This window comes from Haematobia irritans, chromosome 5, assembly GCF_050003625.1.
Source record: "Haematobia irritans isolate KBUSLIRL chromosome 5, ASM5000362v1, whole genome shotgun sequence".
Taxonomy (NCBI): domain Eukaryota; kingdom Metazoa; phylum Arthropoda; class Insecta; order Diptera; family Muscidae; genus Haematobia; species Haematobia irritans.
In genome coordinates, this window is record NC_134401.1 from 18,817,918 (window position 1) to 18,845,547 (window position 27,630).

A 27,630-nucleotide genomic window follows, 5' to 3' on the forward strand; every position below is an offset into this window, starting at 1 on the left:
TCAATAATGTTGTCTTCTAAAAAACAATATGTTATTATGTGAACATATAATATGTTTGGAAGTATTTTGCACCCAAAAATATTATATGCTTAAAAAAATTCTCCCAAACAATATTGTGCTCAAAATTTTATTTATTTATTTATATATTTACAATCATAACGAATTATGAAAATAAACAGGTAATATAGGTGCTAACAACATAGGTTTTCGACCTGAATGCTCAAAATTTTGTTTCTGCCCAATTGTATATTCCCCAACATCTTTCTCACTTCCACGAGATTTTTTAGTTCTTAGCACCTTTTTCTGTAATACAAACATTGTAGAAGAAATTATTCAATTGTATGATTTTTTTTTATTTTAATTTTACCTTTTGCCGGACGGGGATTCGAACAGCGGACCACACAGTTTGTAAGGATCAAAGAAGTAGCTGATCAATTGCCCAAGGAAAAATAAAATGTTAATTTTGTAATAACAAGCAACAACCACCAACTTAATTCAATATCGCTCCCTGTTAAATAGCGCTCCAAGCTACTAAACACATATATGTTTATAGGCTATTTCTAAATTAATATATGTTTGCATCCAAACATTTTATGTCCCAAACATAATATGTTCTAACATATTAACATATATGTCCCAAACATGTTATGCTAGTTTATGAACATTATATGCTTGCACTAAAAAATATTGTGTTTAAAAATTTGTGTTCCAAACATATAATGTTTATAGCCAAACATATGAAAAACAGCCTTTTTCATCCGTGTATAGCTGTTGAAATTTCTTGGTTCCAAATCTTAACGTTTGACAATCCTTAGAATGCTACCATCTGTTAAAAGAAAGGATCAGGGATTCTGCGTATAAGGGTACATTTTTTAAGTGTCTTTTTTATAGATTCTCCATTATTTCGAGCTTTGATTTTGGAACAAAAAAAAAATTCATGTTAGCCTGATACTGAAACAGGCAATTTTTTTGTTTTTATTTTTGATTTTTAATAATTAAATTTGAAATTCAATTTATTGTCACAATACCGCAAACTCGTAATTCCACTCTCTAACAGACTTTTTTAAAGCATTCAATATGGGCCACAAATCTGAAATTTGCGTATATTCTAAAACCAGTTGATTATTTATAACTAAGTCACATATAGATTTTTTGTTTTTGATTTTTTTATTAAAGATTATATTCAGAAGGGGCAAATTCATGAAACGAGCCCAAGAAAAAATTCAAGCGGGCTGATGAAACACCCACATTTCCAAGGGATACTTTCGATAGACAATCCATTTAGCTGGTTTTTGAATTTTCTTACTTCAAAATCTTATCCTTAGAATACCATTACCTGTCAAACCAGAGGATCATGGATTCACAGTAGAAGTCTAATTTTTTAGGTGCTTTTACATTATGAGACAAATAAGTTTATCGTTTTTTTATTTTTTTGTTTTTAATTTTTGGAATTGAATATATTGTCACTATACCGTGAACTCGTTTTTCCACTCTCTAGCTGACTTGTTTTAAAATACTCAATTTGGACTAAAAGGCTGAGAACTGCATATATTCTTAAAACTGATTTTAAAATTTAGAATTTGCATAACTAGGCCACTGACCTTTTTTTGGTTGATAAATATCAAAAAAAAAAAAAAAATAAAAATACTTATAGCATATACACGGGCAGAAAAGTTTGCGAAAAACAATTTAAGACGGAATTTGTTATACTTGTTACAGAAGCGAGTTTTTATTTATTTATTTTTTTTTTTTTTAACCTAATTTTATTTTAAAGAACTTCATGCAAGTCTCTTAGATGAGAAAGCCAATGCAACCATTCTTGCCTGAATGCCATTTAGAAATTATTTTAAATAATATTGCAATTAAAACTCTTCATTTATACCCGTAAAAATTAAACCTTCATTTATTATTTATTAACTAAAATTATATATAAAAAAATACAACATTTTGTTTTACTTCTACCATAATAATACTCTACAAATTGTTCTTAATTTCTCTCTCGCATCCTTACCATTATGCCATTCTCAGACTTTAAGGTTAAAACCATTTCTAATTTCGGATCATATTTATGTGGTTCAGGCTTTTTCTCTCTGTATGGTCCATAAAAGTTGCTAACATAGCCATCTTTCGATTCCAGCTCATCTAAGGCAGGTAAAATTTCAAAATACCGAACTATTTTCGAAATGACAGTCTTAATTTCAAGCATAGCAAATTTTTGCCCAATACAATTACGTGGTCCAGCACTAAATGGGACATAATCAAAGGGATTATGATCGTCACCACGTTTGGTATTGTGGAATCTCTCCGGATCGAAACGATATGGATCGGGGAATGTCTTCTCATTGTAACCCAAACCCATAATAAAAAGTATCACAGAGGTTTCTTTGGGTATGATTTTTCCATCTGAAATTTTATAAAAAAAAATATTGCTATGGATTAATTCTAGTTTATTTATTTCTAAAAAAAACTTAATTAATAAATGAAATGTTTTAAAATTGATTTTTTTTATACCCTCCACCATAGGATGGGGGTATATTAACTTTGTCATTCCGTTTATAACATATCGAAATATTGCTCTAAGACCCCATAAAGTATATATATTCTGGGTCGTGGTGAAATTCTGAGTCGATCTGAGCATGTCCGTCCGTCCGTCTGTTGAAATCACGCTAACTTCCGAACGAAACAAGCTATCGACTTGAAACTTGGCACAAGTAGTTGTTATTGATGTAGGTCGGATGGTATTGCAAATGGGACATATCGGTCTACTTTTACGTATAGCCCCCATATAAACGGACCCCCAAATTTGGCTTTCGAATCCTCTAAGAGAAGCAAATTTCATCCGATCCGGCTGAAATTTGGTACATGGTGTTAGTATATGGTCTCTAAAAACCATTCAAAAATTGGACCATGTCGGTCCATAATTATATATAGCCCCCATATAAACCGATCCCCCGATTTGGCTTGCGAAGCCTCTGAGAGCACCAAATTTCATCCGATCCGGCTGAAATTTGGTACATGGTGTTAGTATATGGTCTCTAACAACCACGCAAAAATTGGTTCATAGCGGTTCATAATTACATATAGCCCCCATATAAACCGATCCCCCGATTTGGCTTGCGGAGTCTCTAAGAGAACCAAATTTCATCCGATCTGGCTGAAATTTGGTACATGGTGTTGGTATATGTTCTCTAATTACCATGCAAAAATTGGTCCACATCGGCCCATAATTATATATAGCCCCCATATAAACCGATCCCCAGATTTGACCTCCGGAGCCTCTTAGAGGAGCAAAAGTTATCCGATCCGATTGAAATTTGGTACGTGGTGTTAGTATATTGTCTCTAACAACCATGCCAAAAGTGGTCCATATCGGTCCATAATTATATATAGCCCCCATATAAGCCGATCCCCAGATTTGACCTCCGGAGCCTCTAGAGGAGCAAAATTCATACGATCGGGTTGAAATTTGGTACGTGGTGTTAGTATATGGTCTCTAACAATCATGCAAGAATTGGTCCATATCGGTCCATAATTATATATAGCCCCCATATAAATCGATCCCCAGATTTGGCCTCTGGAGCCTCATAGAGGAGCTAAATTCATCCGATCCGGTTGAAATTTTGAACATGGTGTTAGAATGTGGTCTCTAACAAACACGCAAGAATTGGTCCATATCGGTCCATAATTATATATAGCCCCCATATAAACCGTTCCCCAGATTTGACCTCCGGAGCCTCTTGGAGGAGCAAAATTCATCCGATCCGGTTGAAATTTGCAACGTGGTGTTAGTATAAGGCCGCTTATAACCATGTTATAATTGGTCCATATCGGTCTATAGTTATATATATAGCCGATCCAAAATCAAACAAAAAATGGTCCATATCGGTTCATAATCATGGTTGCCACTCGAACCATAAATAATCTACCAAAATTTTATTTTTATAGAAAACATTGTCAAAATGTTATTTCTATAGAAAAATTTGCCAAAATTTTATTTTTGTAGAAAATTTTGTCAAAATTTTATTTCTATAGAAAATTTCGTCAAAATTTTATTTCTATAAAAAAATTTTTCCAAATTTTACTTCTACAGAAAATGTTATCAAAATTCTATTTCTAAAGAAACTTTAAACTTAATTATATACGTATTTAATCGGCCTTTTTTAGTTTAATATATACCACGTATAGACTATGTGGTATATATTACGGTGTTAGGAAGTTTTAAGATACCTTGCCATCGGCAAGTGTTACCGCAACCCAAGTAATTCGATTGTGGATGACAGTCTTCAGCAGAAGTTTCTACTCAATCCATGGTGGAGGGTACATAAGCTTCGGCCTGGCCGAACTTACGGCCGTATATACTTCTTTTCAATTAAAATAGCTTAAAAATTAATCTACTATTTATCAATTTTTTGTATGGTATGTACGTACGTTTTTTATTTAAAAACAAGTAAGTAAAGTCTAAATTCGGGCGGGGCCGACTATATTATACCCTTCACCCCTATGTAGGCCAAAATTTGTGTTACCATCTCAACTACTTCACATTTGCTGGAAGCTACATATATAGTGGAGACAATTTTTTTACTTCTACAAAATCTCTAGAATTAAAATTTAAATCGGATAACGCTATCCAGTTAATTGGAGGAAACTTCCATTGAAAATGGGTCTAAAATGTGTAACAGTCTACCATATTTCCCCAACTCTGGTGTACGTATATATGGAAGCTATATATAATCTGAACCGATTTTGACTAAATTTGACATGTATAGTTAGAATAATAATTCTGCTATCTATGCGAAATTTCATGTAAATGGGAGTATAACTTTGGCCCCCTGGTTATATGAGTGCAAAACGGACGGAAGATATATATGGGAGCCATATCTACATCTGAACCGATTTCAACCAAATTTGACACAATTACCGATACTACTAAACGTACTCTTTGTGCGAAATTTGAAGCAAATCACGGCAAAACCCTGGATTTTGAGGCCATATAAGTTCAAATCGGATGAAATATATATATATATGGGAGCTATATCTAAATATGAATCGATTTTGACCATATTTGGCACATACAATAGTATCGCTAAAAGTACCGCTTGTGCAAAATTTGAAGTAAGTCAGGGCAAAACTTTCGCTTTTGAGACCATATAAGTCCCAATCGGGCGAAAGATATATATGTGAGCTATATCTAAATCTGAACCGATTTTAACAAAATTTGACACACTTAACGATACTATTAAACGTAACCCTTGTGCAAAATTTGAAGCAAATCACGGCAAAACTTTGGCTTTTGTGGCCATATAACTTCAAATCGGACGAAAGATATATATGGGAGCTATATCTAAATTTCAACCAATTTCAATCAAATTTACCAAGCATTGGTAGAATGTCAATTCTACACTCTGTGCAAAATTTCACGAAGATTGGCAGTAAACTTTGGCCTCTGTGGTCATATGAGTCTAAATCGGACGAAAGATATATATGGAAGCTATATCTAAATCTGAACCGATTTTTTCCAAAACCAATAGCGATTGTCTCTGTCCCAAGAAACGGCCCAATGCCAAATTTTAGGACAATCGGACTAAAACTGCGAGCTGTACTTTGCACACAAAAATACATCAACAGACAGACAGACAGACAGACAGACAGACAGACGGACATCGCTAAATCGACTCAGAATTTAATTCTAAGTCGATCCGTATACTAAAAGGTTGGTCTATGATTACTCCTTCTTGGCGTTACATACAAATGCACAAACTTATTATACCCTGTACCACAGTAGTGGTGAAGGGTATAATGAAGAGGAATTTTAAAAACGTTTTTAGAATTTATATATTTTCAAATAACATTTTTACAAAACTAAACTTTATAAAACATGTAATAAAATAAAATTATTATTTATCTATCTCTTATTTTAAAATATTTAAAAAATACATATATTAAAAAAAAACTATACAAAGAAAAATATTTTGTGTCTTTAATTACGAAATTAATTGATCCAATTAATTTTTAGTTTAAATGTCAATATAAATACTATTAAGAAATAAATAATATTTTTATAAAATTTTAAATTTTTGAAAAAATTAAATTTTTAGCTTTATTTTAAATAAAACAGCATACCAATTTTAAAAAATCCATTTTAAGAATTTAAAAATATATATTAGAAAATTTCATCTAAACTTTTCCAAAAATTAAAATACATTTTTTAAAAACAACAATTCCTAGCAAAAAAAAGCGTCAGCAAAAAAGTGGTGAAAAAATTTATTTTTGGATCCGGCAGTGGTGCAAAATTGACGCAGAAGCGATGAATTTAACATGGGCTTGTCATAGGACGAATGTCCATCATTTCAATAGCCGTTGCACTGAATTTGCATCACTTATTAAGGTGTGATTCGAATTCAGTATTTTGGATGTGAATTAAAAAATTTTTTTTTAATATTTTGCCAAATAAATATTTTTTATAATTTTTTATGATTTTTAATGCCTGAAATGTTTTCCAAAAATTCGCTAATTTTCTAGACTGGATTTAGCATTTTTACGACAAAGTTTTAATAATTTGTACCATTCTATTGTTTCTTTGTTGAGACAAAAAACTTAAAATTACGCATGCAAAAATAAAATGTAAAAGCGAGTTATAAAAAATTGAATTGAAAGAACTTATTATACCCACCACCATAGGATGGGGGGTATATTAACTTTGTCATTCCGTTTGTAACACATCGAAATATTGCTCTAAGACCCCATAAAGTATATATATATTCTGGGTGGTGTTGAAATTCTGAGTCGATCTGAGCATGTCCGTCCGTCCGTCTGTTGAAATCACGCTAACTTCCGAACGAAACAAGCTATCGACTTGAAACTTGGCACAAGTAGTTGTTATTGATGTAGGTCGGATGGTATTGCAAATGGGCCATATCGGTCCACTTTTACGTATAGCCCCCATATAAACGGAGAAGCAAATTTCATCCGATCCGGCTGAAATTTGGTACATGGTGTTAGTATATGGTCTCTAACAACCATGCAAAAATTGGTTCACATCGGTCCATAATTATATATAGCCCCCATATAAACCGATCCCCCGATTTGGCTTGCGAGGCCCCTAAGAGAAGCAAATTTCATCCGACCCGGCTGAAATTTGGTACATGGTGTTAGTATACGGTCTCTAACTACCATGCAAAAATTGATCCACATCGGTCCATAATTATATATAGCCCCCATATAAACCGATCCCCCGATTTGGCTTGCGAGACCTCTAAGAGAAGAAAATTTCATCCGATCCGGCTGAAATTTGGTACATGGTGTTAGTATATGGTCTCTAACAACCATGCAAAAATTGGTCGACATCGGTCCATAATTATATATAGCCCCCATATAAACCGATCCCCCGAATTGGTTTGCGAGGCCGCTAAGAGAAGCAAATTTCATCCGATCCGGCTGAAATTTTGTACGTGATGTTAGTATATGGTCTATAACAACCATGCAAAAATTGGTCCACATCGGTACATAATTATATATAGCCCCCATATAAACCGATCACGAGATTTGACCTCCGGAACCTCTTGGAAGACCAAAATTCATCTGATTCAGTTGAAATTTGGTATGTGGTGTTAATATATGGCCTCAAACTGCCATGCAAAAATTGGTCGATATCGGTCCATAATTATATATAGGCCCCATATAAACCGATCCCCAGATTTGACCTCCAGAGCCCCTTGGAAGAGCAAAATTCTTGCCATTCGGTTGAAATTTGGTACGTGATATTAGTAAAGGGTGATTCTTTTGAGGTTAGGATTTTCATGCATTAGTATTTGACAGATCACGTGGGATTTCAGACATGGTGTCAAAGAGAAAGATGCTCAGTATGCTTTGACATTTCATCATGAATAGACTTACTAACGAGCAACGCTTGCAAATCATTGAATTTTATTACCAAAATCAGTGTTCGGTTCGAAATGTGTTTATCGACAAATTTTGTTCAGCGATGAGGCTCATTTCTGGTTGAATGGCTACGTAAATAAGCAAAATTGCCGCATTTGGAGTGAAGAGCAACCAGAAGCCGTTCAAGAACTGCCCATGCATCCCGAAAAATGCACTGTTTGGTGTGGTTTGTACGCTGGTGGAATCATTGGACCGTATTTTTTCAAAGATGCTGTTGGACGCAACGTTACGGTGAATGGCGATCGCTATCGTTCGATGCTAACAAACTTTTTGTTGCCAAAAATGGAAGAACTGAACTTGGTTGACATGTGGTTTCAACAAGATGGCGCTACATGCCACACAGCTCGCGATTCTATGGCCATTTTGAGGGAAAACTTCGGAGAACAATTCATCTCAAGAAATGGACCGGTAAGTTGGCCACCAAGATCATGCGATTTGACGCCTTTAGACTATTTTTTGTGGGGCTACGTCAAGTCTAAAGTCTACAGAAATAAGCCAGCAACTATTCCAGCTTTGGAAGACAACATTTCCGAAGAAATTCGGGCTATTCCGGCCGAAATGCTCGAAAAAGTTGCCCAAAATTGGACTTTCCGAATGGACCACCTAAGACGCAGCCGCGGTCAACATTTAAATGAAATTATCTTCAAAAAGTAAATGTCATGGACCAATCTAACGTTTCAAATAAAGAACCGATGAGATTTTGCAAATTTTATGCGTTTTAAAAAAAAAAAAAGTTATCAAGCTCTTAACAAATCACCCTTTATATGGTATCCAACAACCATGCAGGAATTGGTTCCTATCAGTCCATAATTATATATAGCTCCCATATAAACCGATCCCCAGATTTGACCTCCGGTGCCTTTTGGAGAAGCAAAATTCATCCGATCTGCTTGAAATTTGGTACGTGGTGGTAGTATATGATATTTAACAACCATGCCAAAAGTGGTCCATATCAGTCCATAATCGTACATAGCCCCATATAAACCGATCCCGAGATTTGGTTTTGGAACCTCTTGGAGGAGCAAATTTCATCCGAGTGAGTTGAAATTTGGTACATTGTGCTAGTATATGGTCGTTAACAACCATGCCTAACTAGGTCCATATCGGTCTATAGTTATATATTGCCCTCAGATAAATCGATCCCCAATCACACAAAATTGGTCCATATCAAGTTCATAATTGTATATAGCCCCCATATAAGCGACCCCCATATTTCAATTCTGGCTCTCTACGTCCATATCGATTCGTAATTATTTGTAGACTTAACTATACATAACTTTTTTGTCTAATATATACCATGTATGAACTAAATCACAGTCTTTCGTAGAAGTTTCTACGCAATCCATGGTGGTGGGTACATAAGATTCGGCCTGGCCGAACTTGCGGCCGTATGTACTTGTTGTGTAGTTAAAATAAAGAACATCTTTGGTTGCACATTTTTGGAAGTGCTTTTAAAGTTGTGCCTTTGGAACAACTTGAAAATTTGTTTGCTGGGTTCCTATATAACAATTGTTAGAATTGTTTTTATTTAATACTTACTCATATTATATTCCCTATCGGTATCACGACCTATCATCGGTACACTGGGATACAGTCTTAGGATCTCTTTGATAACCAAATCCAAATATTTCATTTCAGACAATTCTTGGAAGGTGGCACTACGTTTCATATTATTACCCATAATACTTTTTTGTTCTTCGTAGACCTTTTGTTGTACACCCAAATGGCGTGAGAGTAGATAAATGCTAAAAGCTAAAGCTGATGTCGTGGTATCGTGTCCCTTAAGTGAAAAAAAAAATCGTTTGAGCAAAGACAATAATTTGTAATTTCTGCTACTTACCTCAAACATAAATGTGGATACTTCCTCATAAAGTTCTTGTATAGTTAATGGTCTACCATCGATGGTTGAAGACAATAAAGTGTCCAAAAAGGCTAACTTACGTCGGCTAAATTCATCCTCTTGTGACATATTTTCTTTTTCCAGTTCTTCTTTTTTCCGAAGAGCCATACGTTTTTCAATGACCTAAAAGAAATAGAAATAATTTTAAAGTGAAAATGGAAAAAGTTAGCAAATTAGCAAATGAAGCTTACATCAAAAGTGAAATCCTTTAACACTTTTAAAGCCTTGCAATAATCTTTATAATCGGGGAAGAATTGATAAGTAATCTTCTTACGTTTGAAGGGATTAAAGGCACGCATGTTTATATTGCAGCACATACTAGAAATGAAAAGAAATAATTGAAATGTATAACATACTTTTAGGAGTTTTAAAAACAAACTAGGTTATTAGTTGAGGTGAAACATGGATACGGTCGAAAGTTTGGCTGATTTTTTAGATTGCCTAAAAAGTTCCACTAAAGACCGTCATCATCAATCGAATTACTGAGTTGTAGTAACAGTTGACGATGGCAAGGTAGCTTAAAAATTCTTAACATTGTCTTCTACATTGTATATTGGTCCATATGAGGTCTACGTTAGATAAAAATAAGCAGATTAACTAGTTGTATGAGAAGTACTCCAAACTCTAAGTAGAACTCTCAACTCTTACGGAAAACAACAACATTTTTTAGGTTTTTTTTTTGACAAGGTGGAAATTTTATACACTTTTCTTGTTCCGAATAGCAATCAGATTTCGCATCAGATTTGATATAACGGGTAACGCGATTCAAGAGATTCGTAGTCAGGAATATATATATTTAATTTTTTTCTTAAAATGTTATATTTTTTTCCATCAGTAAGGATTCATTTTTATACCCTCCGCCATAGGAGGGGTGTTATATTAACTTTGCCATTCCCTTTGTAACACATCGAAATATTGCTCTAAGACCCCATAAAGTATATATATTCTGGGTCGTGGTGAAATCCTGAGTCGATCTAAGCATGTCCGTCCGTCTGTTGAAATCACGCTAATTTCCGAACGAAACAAGCTATCGACTTGAAACTTGGCACAAGTAGTTGCTATTGATGTAGGTCGCATGATATTGCAACTGGGCCATATCGGTCCACTTTTACGTATAGCCCCCATATAAACGGACCCCCAAATTTGGCTTGCGATTGCTCTAAGAGAAGCAAATTTCATCCGATCCGGCTGAAATTTGGTACATGGTGTTAGTACACCCTCAGAAAAAATCGTTTGTTTTATGTGAACATATTATATGTTTGGAAGCATTTTGAGCCCAAAAATATTATATGCTTGGAAGAATTTTCCCCAAAGAAGATTGTGCTCATTCCCTCACATAATTTTCATTTCCACGAATTTTTTTAGTTCTTGGCACCTTTTTCTGTAATACAAATAATGTTGAAGAAATTATTCAATTTTAGAATTTTTTTTAATTTTACCTTTCGCCTGGACTGAGAATCGAACCGGGAACCATGCAATTTGTAAGCCAACGCACTACCACTGGGCTACGTAGCTGTTATAGTTACCAATAGACAACTATCGTTATAAGTTACATTTATATAGCATAGTTTGCAGCGCCCACGAGCCGATGCAAACAAAACATTATTCAACAGAAACATATATTTGTTGGCGACGTGGGCCAGTGGTTAGCATGTCCGCCTTGCATCCTGGGTTCAATCCCTACTCAAACCGAACACCAATTTTTTTTATACCCTCCACCATAGGATGGGGGGTATACTAACTTTGTCATTCCGTTTGTAACACATCGAAATATTGCTCTAAGACCCCATAAAGTATATATATTCTGGGTCGTGGTGAAATTCTGAGTCGATGTGAGCATGTACGTCCGTCCGTGCGTCCGTCCGTCTGTTGAAATCACGCTAACTTCCGAACGAAACAAGCTATCTACTTAAAACTTGGCACAAGTAGTTGTTATTGATGTAGGTCGGATGGTATTGCAAATGGGCCATATCGGTCCTCTTTTACGTATAGCCCCCATATAAACGGACCCCCAAATTTGGCTTGTAGACCCTCTAAGAGAAGCAAATTTCATCCGATCCGGCTGAAATTTGGTACATGGTGTTGGTATATGGTCTCCAAAAACCATGCAAAAATTTGTCCACATCGGTCAATAATTATATATAGCCCCCATATAAACCGATCCCCAGATTTGGCTTGTGGAGCCTCTAAGAGAAGAAAATTTCATCCGATCCGGCTGAAATTTGGTATATGGTGTTAGTATATGGTCTCCAATAACCATGCAAAAATTTGTCCACATCGGTCAATAATTATATATAGCCCCCATATAAACCGATCCCCCGATTTGGCTTGCGGAGCCTCTTAAAGAAGCAACTTTCATCCGATCCGGCTGAAATTTTGTACATGGCGTTAGTATGTGTTCTATAATAACCATGCAAAAATTGGTCCACATCGGTCCATAATTATATATAGCCCCCATATAAACCGATCCCCAGATTTGGCTTGTGGAGCCTCTAAGAGAAGAAAATTTCATCCGATCCGGCTGAAATTTGGGACATGGTGTTAGTATATGGTCCCTAATAACCATGCAGAAATTGGTCCACATCGGTCCATAATTATATATAGCCCCCATATAAACCGATCCCCAGATTTGGCTTGTGGAGCCTCTAAGAGAAGAAAATTTCATCCGATCCGGCTGAAATTTGGTACATGGTGTTAGTACATGGTCCCTAATAACCATGCAAAAATTGGTCCACATCGGTCCATAATTATATATAGCCCCCATATAAACCGATCTCCAAATTTGACATTATTCATTTCTTTTAAATCAAAAGTGAAAATGAACCCTAATTTTATTTTGGAGTCGATTTGCATGCTTCATTTTGGGGCTCAGTTTCATGGGGCTTATATTCATTATGAAACTTCGCTCCACATTTGTGGCTCTCTTTCATTTGGGTTTTGGGCCTCATTTTCCTGGGTCCAACGTAAACAAAATATGAGAATGTGTGATAACAATCCTTATATTGATTTTTGTAACACTATAGAAAGAACATTCGATGCGTTACGATTAAGAATGAAACAGCCGGTCCACATTCAACTTGACAAAGAGACTTAAAATTAATCTGTTTCGTTCGTCTAAGTTTCCATACTTACTATTCTAAGGCAGTGGCAAATTCCGAATTTGGATAATCCATAGCATTAATTGAAACACCCATGGCGGTATCTAAAATAAAAATTTTAAAACTTAAAATGCAATTTTTTGTTTTTTTCCACAAACTTCTATTAGTAACTTACCACAAATAACGTCCAATGTTAAATAATTGACCATATGTTGAAAATCGAATATTGTATCACCTTTCGAAGCGTCACGTAGCTTATCAATGAATTTTGTTGAATTTGTATTCATAGCTTCATGGAAATCTTGAAGAATTTTAAAATGGAATGAGGGTGTTATCATTTTACGATGTTTATGCCATTTGGAGCCTTTGCTAGTTAATAGACCATCACCCAACCAGGGATGCATCATGTCATAGACATCGGATTTAGCTATCATAGTATTACTGGATAAAATGAACTGAAAATAACGCAAAAACAATAGATCATGAACATAATTGCACTATCAATAAAAAAAGCAAGTATACACGGTCCTAAGTTCGGCCGAATCTTATGTACTCTCCACCAGGGATTGCGTAGAAACTTCTACTAAAGACTGTCATTCACAGTCGAATTACTTGGGTTGCGGTAAACCTTGCCGATGGCAAGATATCTTAAAACTTTTTAACACCGTCTTCTAAATTGCCAGTTAGTCCATACGTGGTATATATTAGACAATAAAGGTAAATATAGGTATATTATAAAACAAAAAAGGCCGATTAAATACGTATATAATTCAGTGTGACAAAATTTTCTATAGAAATAAAATTTTGAAAAAGAAAAATTCTATCAAAATAAAATTTTGACAAAATTTCCTATAGAAATAAAATTTTGACAAAATTTTCTATAGAAATAAAATTTTGAAAAAATTTTCTATAAAAATAAAATTTTGACAAAAAAACATGATTAATAGAGTCATTGAAAAGACTCTATTAATCATGTTCCTTAATCGAAATTTGTCCATAAAGCTCGATTAATAATTGTAAAATTAGATATAATGCATTTGGACGTTAATTGCCTGTTTCGGTATCAGGCTAACATGAAATATAAGAGATAAAATTTTGACAAAATTTTCTATATAAATAAAATTTTGACAAAATTTTCTATAAAAACAAAAATTTTAATAACATTTTGCATAGAAATAAAATTTTGACAAAATTTTCTATAGAAATAAAATTTTGACAAAATTTCCTATAGAAATAAAATTTTGACAAAATTTTCTATAGAAATAAAATTTTGAAAAAATTTTCTATAAAAATAAAATTTTGACAAAAAAACATGATTAATAGAGTCATTGAAAAGACTCTATTAATCATGTTCCTTAATCGAAATTTGTCCATAAAGCTCGATTAATAATTGTAAAATTAGATATAATGCATTTGGACGTTAATTGCCTGTTTCGGTATCAGGCTAACATGAAATATAAGAGATAAAATTTTGACAAAATTTTCTATATAAATAAAATTTTGACAAAATTTTCTATAAAAACAAAAATTTTAATAACATTTTGCATAGAAATAAAAATTTGACAAAATTTTCTATAGAAATACAATTTTCACAAAATGTTCTATGGAAATAAAATTTTGACAAAATGTTTTATAGAAATAAAATTTTGACAAAATTTTCACAAAATGTTCTATGGAAATAAAATTTTGACAAAATGTTTTATAGAAATAAAATTTTGACAAAATTTTCTATAGAAACAAAATTTTTACAATATTTTCTATAGAAATAAAATTTTGAAAAAATTTTCTATATAAATAAAATGTTGACAAAATTTTCTATAAAAACAAAGATTTTAACAACATTTTGCATAGAAATAAAAATTTTACAAAATTTTCTATAGAAATAAAAATTTGACAAAATGTTCTCTAGAAATAAAATTTTGACAAAATTTTCTATAGAAATAAAATTTTGCTAGATTATTTTTGGCTCGAGTGGAAACCATGATTATGAACCGATATGGACCAATTTTTGTGTGATTGGGGATCGGCTATATATAACTATGCAAATACCGATATGGACTAATTTGGTAGCGGCCACATACTAACAGCACGTTCCAAATTTCAACCGTATTGGATGAATTTTGCTCCGTAGATCAAATCTGGGGATCGGTTTATATGGGGGCTATATATAATTATACACCGATATGGACGAATTTTTGCATGGTTATTAGATACCATATACTAACACCACGTACCAAATTTCAACCGAATCGGATGAATTTTGCTCCTCCAAGAGGTTCTGGAGGTCAAATCTGGGGCTATATATAATTATGGACCGATATGGACGAATTTTTGCATGGTTGTTAGAGGCTGTTAGACTAACACCACGTACCAAATTTCAACCGAATCGGATGAATTTTGCTCCTGCAAGATGCTCCGGAGGTCAAACCTGGGGATCGGTTTATATGGGGGCTATATATAATTATAGACCGATATGGACCAATTTTTGCATGGTTGTTAGCAGGGCTGTGGAGCCGGAGTCGGAGTCGGAGTCTTGGAGTCGGAGTCTGAAGATTTTGCTGGTGGCGGAGTCGGAGTCGTAAAAATTTTGCTCGACTCCGACTCCGGCGAAACCAAATTTTTTAAAACACTTCACATTTTTGTAACTAAGCAAGTTTTTACGCAAATTTTGCTAGATTATTTTTGGCTCGTGTGGAAACCATGATTATGAACCGATATGGACCAATTTTTGTGTGATTGGGGATCGGCTATATATAACTATGCATATACCGATATGCACTAATTTGGTATGGTTGTTAGCGGCCATATACTAACAGCACGTTCCAAATTTAACCGTATTGGATGAATTTTGCTCCGGAGATCAAATCTGGGGATCGGTTTATATGGGGGCTATATATAATTATAGACCGATATGGACGAATTTTTGCATGGTTATTAGATACCATATACTAACACCACGTACCAAATTTCAACCGAATCGGATGAATTTTGCTCCTGCAAAATGCTCCGGAGGTCAAACCTGGGGATCGTTTTATATGGGTGCTATATATAATTATGGACCGATATTGACCAATTTTTGCATGGTTGTTAGAGGCCATATACTAACACCACGTACCAAATTTCAACCGAATCGGATGAATTTTGCTCCTGCAAGAGGTTACGGTGGTCAAACCTGGGGATCGGTTTATATGGGTGCTATATATAATAATGGACCGATATTGACCAATTTTTGCATGGTTGTTAGAGGCCATATACTAAGACCACGTACCAAATTTCAACCGAATCGGATGAATTTTGCTCCTCCAAGATGCTCCAGAGGCCAAATCTGGGGACCGATTTATATGGGTGCTATATATAATTATGGACCGATATTGACCAAGGTTTTCATGGTTTTTAGAGGCCCTATACTAACTCGAGTACCAAATTTCAACCGGATCGGATGAATTTTGCTTCTCTTAGAGGTTCCGCAAGCCAAATCTGGGGACCGATTTATATGGGGGCTATATATAATTATGGACCGATATTGACCAATTTTTGCATGGTTGGTAGAGGCCATATACACTAACACCACGTACCAAATTTCAACCGGATCGGGTGAATTTTCTCCTCCAAGAGGTTCCGGAGGTCAAATCTGGAGGCCGATTTATATAGGGGCTATATATAATTATGGACCAATATACTTTATGGGGTGTTAACATACAAACGGAATGACAAAGTTAATATATGGTGGAGGGTATAATATATATTTACGATCTATCAATTTAAAAAATTAATATTTATGCTCTTACCTCTACATCCTTGGGATCTGATATAACCATATTTAGGTAGTAACCAATCCAGGCACTAAAATTTCCATATTTGTACATATTATCGAAAAAGAAGTGGATGGCAGCTTAAAATAAAAAAAATAAAATATTTATATTATTTTTTTCACATTTTTATTTTGCAAGTTTGACAGCCTAATGTACCTCTTATTCATTCGTAAATAAATTAACTACATCATACAAGTTCGCTTCGAACTTGTTTTGAGAATACAGTTTTATATTAAAGCCAACTTACAACAACAGGAATTGTCTTTATACATACATGTGTGTATACATTTTTTTTAGTTTTTATTTTTGAAAGATAACAAAAACCAGTTCTTTTATACAAGTGCCGGTCAATTTCTAGTATGCAACTTGAATTTTATTTCATGTTCACTTTGCATTTCAAACATAATATTAAGCAAAACAAACGGCCATAAGTTCCGCTTGGCTGTATCTTATATATCTTCCAACATGGCTTGCGTAGAAAGTACTACTAAATACTGTCGTCCGCAATCGACAGACGGACATCGATTGATCGACTCAGACGAAAAATATGAAATACACAATTATCAATAAATCGGAAAATTGGAGAGTGAAACCTCTGGAAGGTAAACACCCACTGTCGCCTAAATTTTGTCAACATTTGAGAGGTGTCCAGTTATGAGAATTTAATTTATTGTGTTATTATAGCAAACGTCCCCAGACAAGTGTTCCCGTATGTGGTTTTCAGAGTGTCTAAGTTTGATAGGTCTCACTGTATAGTGCAGGATTATCAATATTATCAGGTCACCGACCACTTGACTATGAGAAAATATTTATTGGTTTTTGTGTTAGTTGCACTGATAATATTCATACGTTAGCTATGTACGTCTAATGAACTATTAATTTACATTAATAGATTTATGTAATGGTTGGTCCAGATTTATGTAATGTTAGGTTACGTTAGGTTAGGTTAGGTGGCAGCCCGATGTATCAGGCTCACTTAGACTATTCAGTCCATTGTGATACCACATTGGTGAACTTCTCTCTAATGTTTGGTCCAAACTCCATTTATTCATAGGGGTCCAACGACATCATGAGACACACACACAGACACAAACATAAAATGTTAATTTATATACAAAATAGAATTTTAAAACAGGTTAACAGGTTAAACTAATTGTGATTAAATAGGTTTATGACCACTGTTAATCACCATTCAAGTGTCGAAATAAAATTTCGACAAATTTTCTATAAAAATAACATTTTGACATAATTTTCTATCGAAATAAAATTTTGACAAAATTTTGTATATGAATAAAATGCTTGCTATCGAAATAAAATGTTGACAAAATTTCCTATAGAATAAAAATTGGACACAATTTTCTATGGAAATTAAATTTTGCCAATTTTTTTTATTTTGAAAAATTTTTTTATGGAAATAAAATTTTGATAAAATTTCCTATAGAAATAAATTGTTGACAAAATTTTCTATAGAAATAAAATTTTCAAACAATTTTTTACAGAAATAAAATAAAAAATTTGGAAATAAAATTTTGACAAAATTATATAGAAATATCATTTTGACAAAATTTTATATAGAAATAAAATTTTGACAAAATTTTCTATAGAAATAAAATAAAAATAATAATAAAATAACATAAAATTTTGACAAAATTTTCTATAGTAATAAAATTTTGACAAAATTTTCTATAGAAATCTAATTTTGACAACATTTTCTATAGAAATTTCAAATAAAATTTTCTATAAAAATAGAATTTTGACAAAATTGTCTATAGAAATAAAATTTTGACAAAATTTTCTATAGAAATAAAATGTTGACAAAAATTTTCTATAATTCTATATAAAATTTTTACAAAAATTTTTTAAAGAAAAAAAACTTTGACAAAATTTTCTATAGAAATAAAATTTTGACAAAATTTTCTATAGAAATAAAGTTTTGACAAAATTTTCTATAGAAATAAAATTTTGACAAAATTTTCTATAGAAATAAAATTTTGACGAAATTTTCTATAGAAATAAAATTTTGACAAAATTTTCTATAGGAATAAAATTTTGACAAAATTTTCTATAGAAATAAAATTTTGGCAAAATTTTCTATAGAAGTAAAATTTTGACAAAATTTTCTATAGAAATAAGATTTTGAAACAATTTTCTATAGAAATACAATTTTGACAAAATTTTCTATAGAAATAAAATTTTGACAAAATGTTCTATAGAAATAAAATTTTGACAACATTTTCTATAGAAATAAAATTTTGACGAAATTTTCTATAGAAATAAAATTTTGACAAAATTTTCTATAGGAATAAAATTTTGACAAAATTTTCTATAGAAATAAAAATTTCACAAAATTTTCTATAGAAGTAAAATTTTGACAAAATTTTCTATCTATATATATAAAATTCAATCTATGTTTGTTTATTTGTTTGTTTGTTTGTTTGTTTGTTTGTATGAACCGAGTTGGCTCCGAAACGGCTGAACCGATTTACTTGAAACTTTCAGAGATCATAGGGGACGTTCATGTGGTAAAAATAGGGTACCTCATTTTTTGACACCTGGTCGCGGAGGGGGACCTCCCCTTTGTCGGACTTTTTGAAAATTGGACTAAAGTTGACCGATTTGCTTGAAATTTTCATTGAAGGTTGGGGTTGGCAACTAGACAAAGATCCGCTACTTTATATTTCGATATTTGGTGGCGGAGGGGGACCTCCCCTTTGATCGACTTTTTTTTAAAGTACAGTGAAAAAACTAAAATTCTCTAAATTATCTGAGATTTAAAGAGAACATGCGGTGAGGTTATGGAATTAATATGGGGTACCTGATGATTTCATATGCGGACGGGGAGGGGGACCTCCCCCTTGCCTTACTTTTTGAAACTTGGAACAAAATTATGCGATTTGCATGAAATTTTCATTGAATGTTGGGTTTGGCATCTAGACAAAAATCCGCTACATTATTTTTCGATATTTGTTCTGGGAGGGGGGCCACCCCTTTGCCCGACTTTTTTTTAAAGTACAGTGAAAACAAAACTAAACTCCCCCGACTGAAATTTTACGGAAAAATGGGTGAGGTTATGAAATTTATATCAGTTTCCTGATTTTTTAATAAAAATAAAAGGGCATAGGGAGACCGAGTTACTTGAAATTTACAGAGGACTGGGGAGAGATCGTAACCTCTGTCAACCGTAATATTTGATACCTGATTTTGTGATTTTTGGACGGAAGAGAGGCCGCCCCTTTAGGCTTATAATTTGCTTGACATTTTCTGGGACGTTTACAAAAGATACGCTTTTCGACATTTGGTCGGGGAGGAGGTCCTCCTCTAAAACTGCAAAAAAAAATGGCTCTATTAACCATGTTCCTTAATCTATATCTGTCCATAAAGCTCGAAAAATAATTGTATAATTAGATATAATGCATTTGGACGTCAATTGCCTGTTTCGGTATCAGGCTAACATGAAATATAAAAAAATTTAAGTTTTCTTGAAATTTACAAAGGAAGCGGGGGAAAAGGTTATAAATGAAGAGGCAACCTTCATTGCCCCACACTTGAAGGAAAGTTTCAAGAATTTTCAGGGAAGGTTAGGGGTGCTATTCACTACGGTGTTTGTCGATATTGTATCGGGGAAAGTGACGTCCCTTTAAAACAATAGAGCAAAAATTAAACATCTCCGATCTACTTGAAATTTACAGGGAACGTGGGAGGAGGTGATGAAATTTATACATGATTTTTAAATTAATATCTTAATTTTGTGATATCTGGTTGGGGAAGGGGAAAATTGAAATAAACTTTGTCGATTTACTTCGATAGAATTTATAGGGACCATTGAGTAGTTGCAAAATTAATATAGGGTACGTGATAGTCCGATATCAGGTCAGAGTGGAGCGAAGGTGGGGAGAGAGTTCCCTTTTGCCGGTTTTTTCTCTTAAATTGAAAGTGGAGGGTTGTCCGTAAATGGGAACTCGGTATATAATTTTATGATTTTTGCACAGGCTTCTTTCTTCCAGACTTCTTATTAGTAAAGAGAGGGTTCCATTTTGTCCGTTTTTTTTTTTTTCTTAAGTTGAAAGTAGAGGGTTGTCCGTAAATGGGAACTCGGTACATAATTTTATGATTTTTGCACCGGCTTCTGCCAGACTTCTTTTTAGTAAAGAACTTAAATTTACATGAAATTGGCAGCCAACGTAGAGGGTGCATTATTTTCCAACATTTTAGCAAATGTTAATGTGGTAAAATGTTTTACTACTTTTGCCTTTTCCGATTTATTGGATGGGAAACAGTAATTCTTTGTATGTTATTATAATATAATGCTTAATTTTCAGATATGTTGAGGAGAAGGATACCTTTCCTTGACAAACCACACTTAAAATTCACAAGAAATATAGAAGAAGGTACACCCTCTCCCGCCGTATTTGTACCTATAAACGAAAAATCAAGTAGTCCGATTTGTTTAAAAGAATTCAAATCTTTTCGAATTTGTTTTCAGCATGAAGGATATAGTTTACTAAGTTAACGCAAAATGTTCCTCCAAATACGCTTCGGAAGGCGCAGCGAAGCGGGCCGGGTTACGCTAGTAGAAATATAATTTTGACAACATAAATAAAATTGTGATAAAACTTTCTATAGAAATAAAATTTTGACAAAATTTTTTGTAGTAATAAAATTTTGAACAAACTTTCTAAAGGAATAAAATTTTGACAAAATTTTCTATAGACGGACGGGCATGCTTAATGCTTATCGACTCAGGATTTCATCACGACCCAGAATATATATTATTTATGGGGTCTTAGAGCAATATTTCGATGTGTTACAAACGGAATAACAAAGTTAGTATACCCCCATCCTATGGTGGAGGGTATAAAAAACCTTCTGTTTATACCCTAAATCACATAGTGGTCAGGGTATAATAACTTTGTTCTGCCAAAAAATGTGTCTAACAGAAATATTGATTTTAGACCTCATAAAATATATACCGATCGACTCAGAATCAACTTCTGAGTTGATATAGCTCTTGGTGTCCGTTCGTCTGTCCATATATTTGTTGTTCGCAGGATTCCGGTCGCAATTATTAACCGATTGTGATGAATTTTGGTATATGGTGTATTTTTTTTTGGCATAAGGACGAGCGAAATCTGGTTTCGTATTTTAAGGACATGCAATCTTTGGCCTCACGACAATAGTTTTTGTTCTGTGTAGCTATAACGCATATAACTTTTCTATATTACAGTGAATTAGCCTGTACTTCAGACAACTTATCAAAGATTATTTTTGTTGTTTTTAACATACTACTAATCGTCAACTTATACAAATCTACTGATGAACTTTGATTGTACATACTACTAAGAAAAATAAAAAAAAAACTAACGAAAACCACGATATTATCCAAGTAACTTATATAAAATATTATATGTCAACGTCGAGTTCAAAATATAATAATATTTTATTCATATTTTGAAATAACACAAACTAATTAACGTCATATTTTCCCTTTATTATTGTAGTACCATAAAAAAAAACAACTAATTAATAAAAAAAAAACTTGTTTAGATTTTTCTCCCGCCCAAAAGAACACAACGAAGCTGGCATATGAATAGTGAATACTAGTTTACATATAACTACAAACAATTATTTCAATAGTATTATATTTACTTATTTCAGAAAAATTATATAACATTCGAATTTCTGGTATATTTTGGAACGAATAAATTTCTATACGTTATGCTGAAACAAACTGTTTATTATAACGAAATTAATTTTAAAGATATATACTTGGAAATATGAGAATTGCGGGCTTAAGTGTCTCAGGAAATCAAATTAGGAAATATTATACTTTAAAATAATTACCGTCATATTCGTATTTTTCTATTGTAGTTGTTTTTAACTCAATAACTAAAATGAAATTATGGACAGTCTCCATAAAAAAAAGAAATAAAAAAGTTTATTTTGAGTTTTTTCCCATCCATAAGAACACAATGAATTGCATGGATTGCATAGAAACTTCTACTAAAGACTGTCATCCACAATCCAATTATTTGGGTTGGGGTAATAATTGCCGATGGCAAGGTCTCTTAAAAGTTCTTAACACCGTCTTCTAAATTGTAAGTTAGCCCATACGGGGTATATATTAAACAAAAAAAAAATTGCCAATTACGTATATAATTACGTTTCACAAAATTTTCTATAGAATTAAAATTTTGACAAAATTTTCTGTAGAAATAAAATCTTGACAAAAGTTTGTATAGAAATAAAATTTTGACAAAATTTTCTATAGAAATGAAATTTCGACAAAATTTACTATGGAAATAAAATCTTGACAAAAGTTTGTATAGAAATAAAATTTTGACAATATTTTCTATAGAAATAAAATTTTGACAAAATTTTCTATAGAAATAAAATTTTGACAAAATTTTCTATAGAAATAAAATTTTGACAAAATTTTCTATAGAAATAAAATTTTGACAAAATTTTCTATAGAAATAAAATTTTGACAAAATTTTCTATAGAAATAAAATTATGACAAAATTTTCTATAGAAATAAAATTTTTACAAAATTTTCTATAGAAATAAAATTTTGACAAAATTTTCTATAGAAATGAAATATTGAAAAAAATTTCTATAGAAATAACATTTGGAAAAAATTTTCTATAGAAATAACATTTGGAAAAAATTTTCTATAGAAATAACATTTGGAAAAAATTTTCTATAGAAATAAATTTTGACAAAATTTTCTATAGAAATAAAATTTTGACAAAACTTTCTATAGAAATAAAATTTTGACAAAATTTTCTATAGAAATAAAATTTTGACAAAATTTTCTATAGAAATGAAATTTTGATAAAATTTTCTTTAGAAATAAAATATTGACAAAAGTTTGTGTAGAAATAAAATCTTTACAAAATTTTCTATAAAAATAAAATTTTGACAAAATTTTCTATAGAAATAACATTTTGACAAAATTTTCTATAGAAATAAAATTTTGACAAAATTTTCTATAGAAATAAAATTTTGACAAAATTTTCTATAGAAATAAAATTTTGACAAAATTTTCTATAGAAATACAATTTTAACAAAATTTTCTATAGAAATAAAATTTTGACAAAATTTTCTATAGAAATAAAATTTTGACAAAATTTTCTATAGAAATAAAATTTTGACAAAATTTTCAACAGATATACCATTTTGACAAATTTTTCTGTAGAAATAAAATTTTGACAACATTTTCTATAGAAATAAAATTTTGACAAAATTTTGTATAGAAATTAAATTTTGACAAATTTTTTTATAGAAATAAAATCTTGACAAAACTTTGTATAGAAATAAAATTTTGGCAAAATTTTCTATAGAAATAAAAGTTTGACAAAATTTTCTACAGAAATAACATTTTCACAAAATTTTCTATAGAAATAAAATTTTGGCAAAATTTTCTATAGAAATGAAATTTTGAAAAAAGTTTGTATAGAAATAAAATTTTGACAAAATTTTCTATAGAAATAAAATGTTGACAAAATTTTCTATAGAAATGAAATTTTGACAAAATTTTCTATAGAAATAAAATTTTGACAAAATTTTCTATAGAAATAAAATTTTGACAAAATTTTCTATAGAAATAAAATTTTGACAAAATTTTCTATAGAAATAAAATTTTGACAAAATTTTCTATAGAAATACAATTTTAACAAAAATTTCTATAGATATAAAATTTTGACAAAATTTTCTATAGAAATAAAATTTTGACAAAATTTTCTATAGAAATAAAATTTTGACAAAATTTTCTATAGAAATAAAATTTTGACAATTTTTCCAATAGATATAAAATTTTGACAAAATTTTCTATAGAAATAAAATTTTGACAAAATTTTCTATAGAAATAAAGTTTTGACAAAATTTTCTATAGAAATAAAATTTTGACAAAATTTTCTATAGAAATATCATTTTGACAAAATTTTCTATAGAAATAAAATTTTGACAAAATTTTATACAGAAATAACATTTTGACAAAATTTTCTATAGAAATAAAATTTTGACAATAGAAATAAAATTTTAACAAAAATTTCTATAGATATAAAATTTTGACAAAATTTTCTATAGAAATAAAATTTTGACAAAATTTTCTATAGAAACAAAATTTTCTACAGAAATAAAATTTTGACAAAATTTTCTATGGAAATAAAATTTTGACAGAATTTTCTATAGAAATAAAATTTTGACAAAATTTTCTATACAAATAAAATTTTTACAAAATTTTCTATAGAAATAAAATTTTGACAAAATTTTCTATAGAAATAAAATTTTGACAAAATTTTCCATAGAAATAAAATTTTGACAAAATTTTATAAAGAAATAAAATTTTGGTAGATATGGACCAATTTTTGTGTGATTGGGGATCGACAATATGTAACTATAGACCGATATACTGACATCACGTATCAAATTGCAACCGGATCGGATGAAATTGGCTTCTCTTAAAGGCTCCGCAAGCAAAATCTGGGAATCGGATTATATGGGGCTATATATAATTATGGACCGCTATGGTCCAGTTTTTGCATGGGTGTTAGAGGTCGTTTTCTAACACCACGTACCAAATTTCAACCGGATAGTATGAAATTTGCTCGACCTAGAGCCTCCGCAAGCCAAATCTTGGGGTCAGTTTATATGGATTCTATACGTAAACGTGGTCCGATATGGCCAATTTACAATATGATCCGATCTACATCAATAGCAACTACTTTTGCGATTTCCACAAATGGACGGACGGACATAGCTAGATCGATTCAGAATTTAATTTAATATTCCCCCCATCCTATGGTGGAGGGTGTAAACATAATTTTTTTGGTTAATAAATAAATTTTAATTTCATAGTAATTTAAATCTGTTTAAATAATTACATGTTTGAGGTCAAAAAACACTTTTAATCGGATTATTTGATTATTTTTTTATAGATTTTTAATCGATCTACATGAAGTGTTAGTAAGAAAAATATTTTCATTTTTATTTTAACACGTAGAAAAAATAATTTTATGGTTTCACTATTATTTTCTACTGGCTTTTGTATTTTTAACTCACTTTCGTATTTCTTAGCGTGTTTGTAGAGGAATAAACTGCACTAGAAAAAAAATTTAGAAAACTATTTTTTTTTTAATTTTTAATTTGTATTCAAAATTATTCAATAAACGTGAACATGATATAACATTTCTCTATTCTCAAATTTATCAGATATTGCATTGCCATATCACATAAACTGTTTTATTTAAATATTTTCGATTCTATTTAGCTTTCCAAATGTATTACCGGTTGGTGTTTTACCCAATTGATGGGCATTTCCAATAAAGGGCAGCATTGGTGGAGATTTGGTATGGGATACAATTTTCCGAATTTTTGAATATTTTATTTCTTTATACACCACCCATAATAGGGCTGTTGAAATTATCAGCCATAAAAACATTTTTTTTTTTTTTTTTATAAGAAAACTTTGTTTATTTTTATATGCAACACTTTTGTTTTTATTGTCCACTACACGATCAATGGCCAATTGATTTGTATTTCATGCGCACCTCAGTGATATGTAGTGAATAGTAGTCGCTTTGGTTAACATCTGAACTCCAAAGTTGAGGTGCTTAGCTAATATATAGACTATTTGAGATTATCACAATGTTGCCTTCATTATAGATTGGAAAATAAACTAATCTACACTAAGAGAATTTTTTGTAAATTAGAATAAATCGTAATCATGGCATTGAGATTGGTCGCTCTGAAAAAATAATGTTGTTAATACAATGATTTCTTGTCCTTAAAACAAAAATGCGAATTTTGCTTACACCCAAACAAAATTTGTTAGTAGAAACAGGAGAAAAACAAATCTTAAAAAAAAGTAAGCTGCTGAAGCTTGAAAATGTTAAAGCAGGAAAAATGGGACTTTTTGTGGTACAATAACTAAAATTAAAATTGGAATACAGATTTCATTTATCGAATTTTCACTCCCATTAGCCAAATGTACATAAATGTCAGTCTAAAAATCCAATCCAAAATATACTTCAAATAAAAAATATTTTTATTTAATTCAAAAAAAAAAAAATGTAAACCAAAGATAAAAAAATCCTTAAATCAAAAATTCAATGAAATTTTTTAGTTTATATTGCAAAGTTTATACTACAGAAAGCAAATATACAAAATATGCACACGCAAAAAAATAATTCTTTCCTCCCAAACGAAATTTTAGACAAACAAAGTTCGTTTCTCATTTGCTTTTCGCTGTAAGGAAGTGTATTTTATCACAATGGACTGAATAGTCTAAGTGAGTCTGAAACTTAATCGGGCTGCCACTTTAACCTTTAAAGTGTATTTGGAAGAAAAGTATATACTTTTTGTGATAAACGTTTATTCTTTTCAAGGATGTAAAAACAATTTCATAAAGACTAACTCAAAAAAAAAAAAAAAAAAACATTTTTTTCTGGCTAATTGCATTTTTCCTCACATCTTTCTCTATCCCCCAAGAGGTTTTTAGTTCTTAGCACCTTTTTCTGTAATACAAACAATGTAGAAGAAATTATGAGATTTTATAAATTTTTAAAATTTTTTTACCTTTCGCCTGGACGGAGAATCGAACCGCGGACCATGCAATTTGTAAGTCAACACACTATCCACTGAGCTATGTAGCCGTTATTGTCATCAATAGACAATTACTCATATAAGCTATATTTATATAGCATAGCTTGCGGCGCCCACGAGCCGATTAAACAAACTTTATTTAACAGAAAAATACATTTAGTTGGACACAATGGAGCAGTGGTTGCTACGTCCGACTTGCATGCCAAGGGTCGTGGGTTCGATCCCTGCTTCGACCAAAGTTTTTTTTTGTTTACATATGTTCCAGATATGTTCGGAAGAT

At 31.5% G+C, this 27,630-nt stretch overlaps 1 protein-coding gene across 1 annotated transcript; it reads right to left on the reverse strand.

The window, feature by feature from the left end:
• Positions 1–1,875: 1,875 nt before the first annotated feature.
• LOC142238070 (cytochrome P450 4e2-like) lies at positions 1,876–26,335 on the reverse strand. Its single transcript, XM_075309596.1, has 8 exons — positions 26,034–26,335; positions 16,725–16,828; positions 13,112–13,391; positions 12,971–13,040; positions 10,030–10,156; positions 9,779–9,961; positions 9,478–9,718; positions 1,876–2,403 (listed from the first exon to the last, which is right to left on the reverse strand). Exons 1-8 carry the CDS (start codon positions 26,185–26,187, stop codon positions 1,988–1,990), a joined length of 1,575 nt encoding a protein of 524 aa, XP_075165711.1. The 5' UTR covers positions 26,188–26,335; the 3' UTR covers positions 1,876–1,987.
• Positions 26,336–27,630: the final 1,295 nt, after the last annotated feature.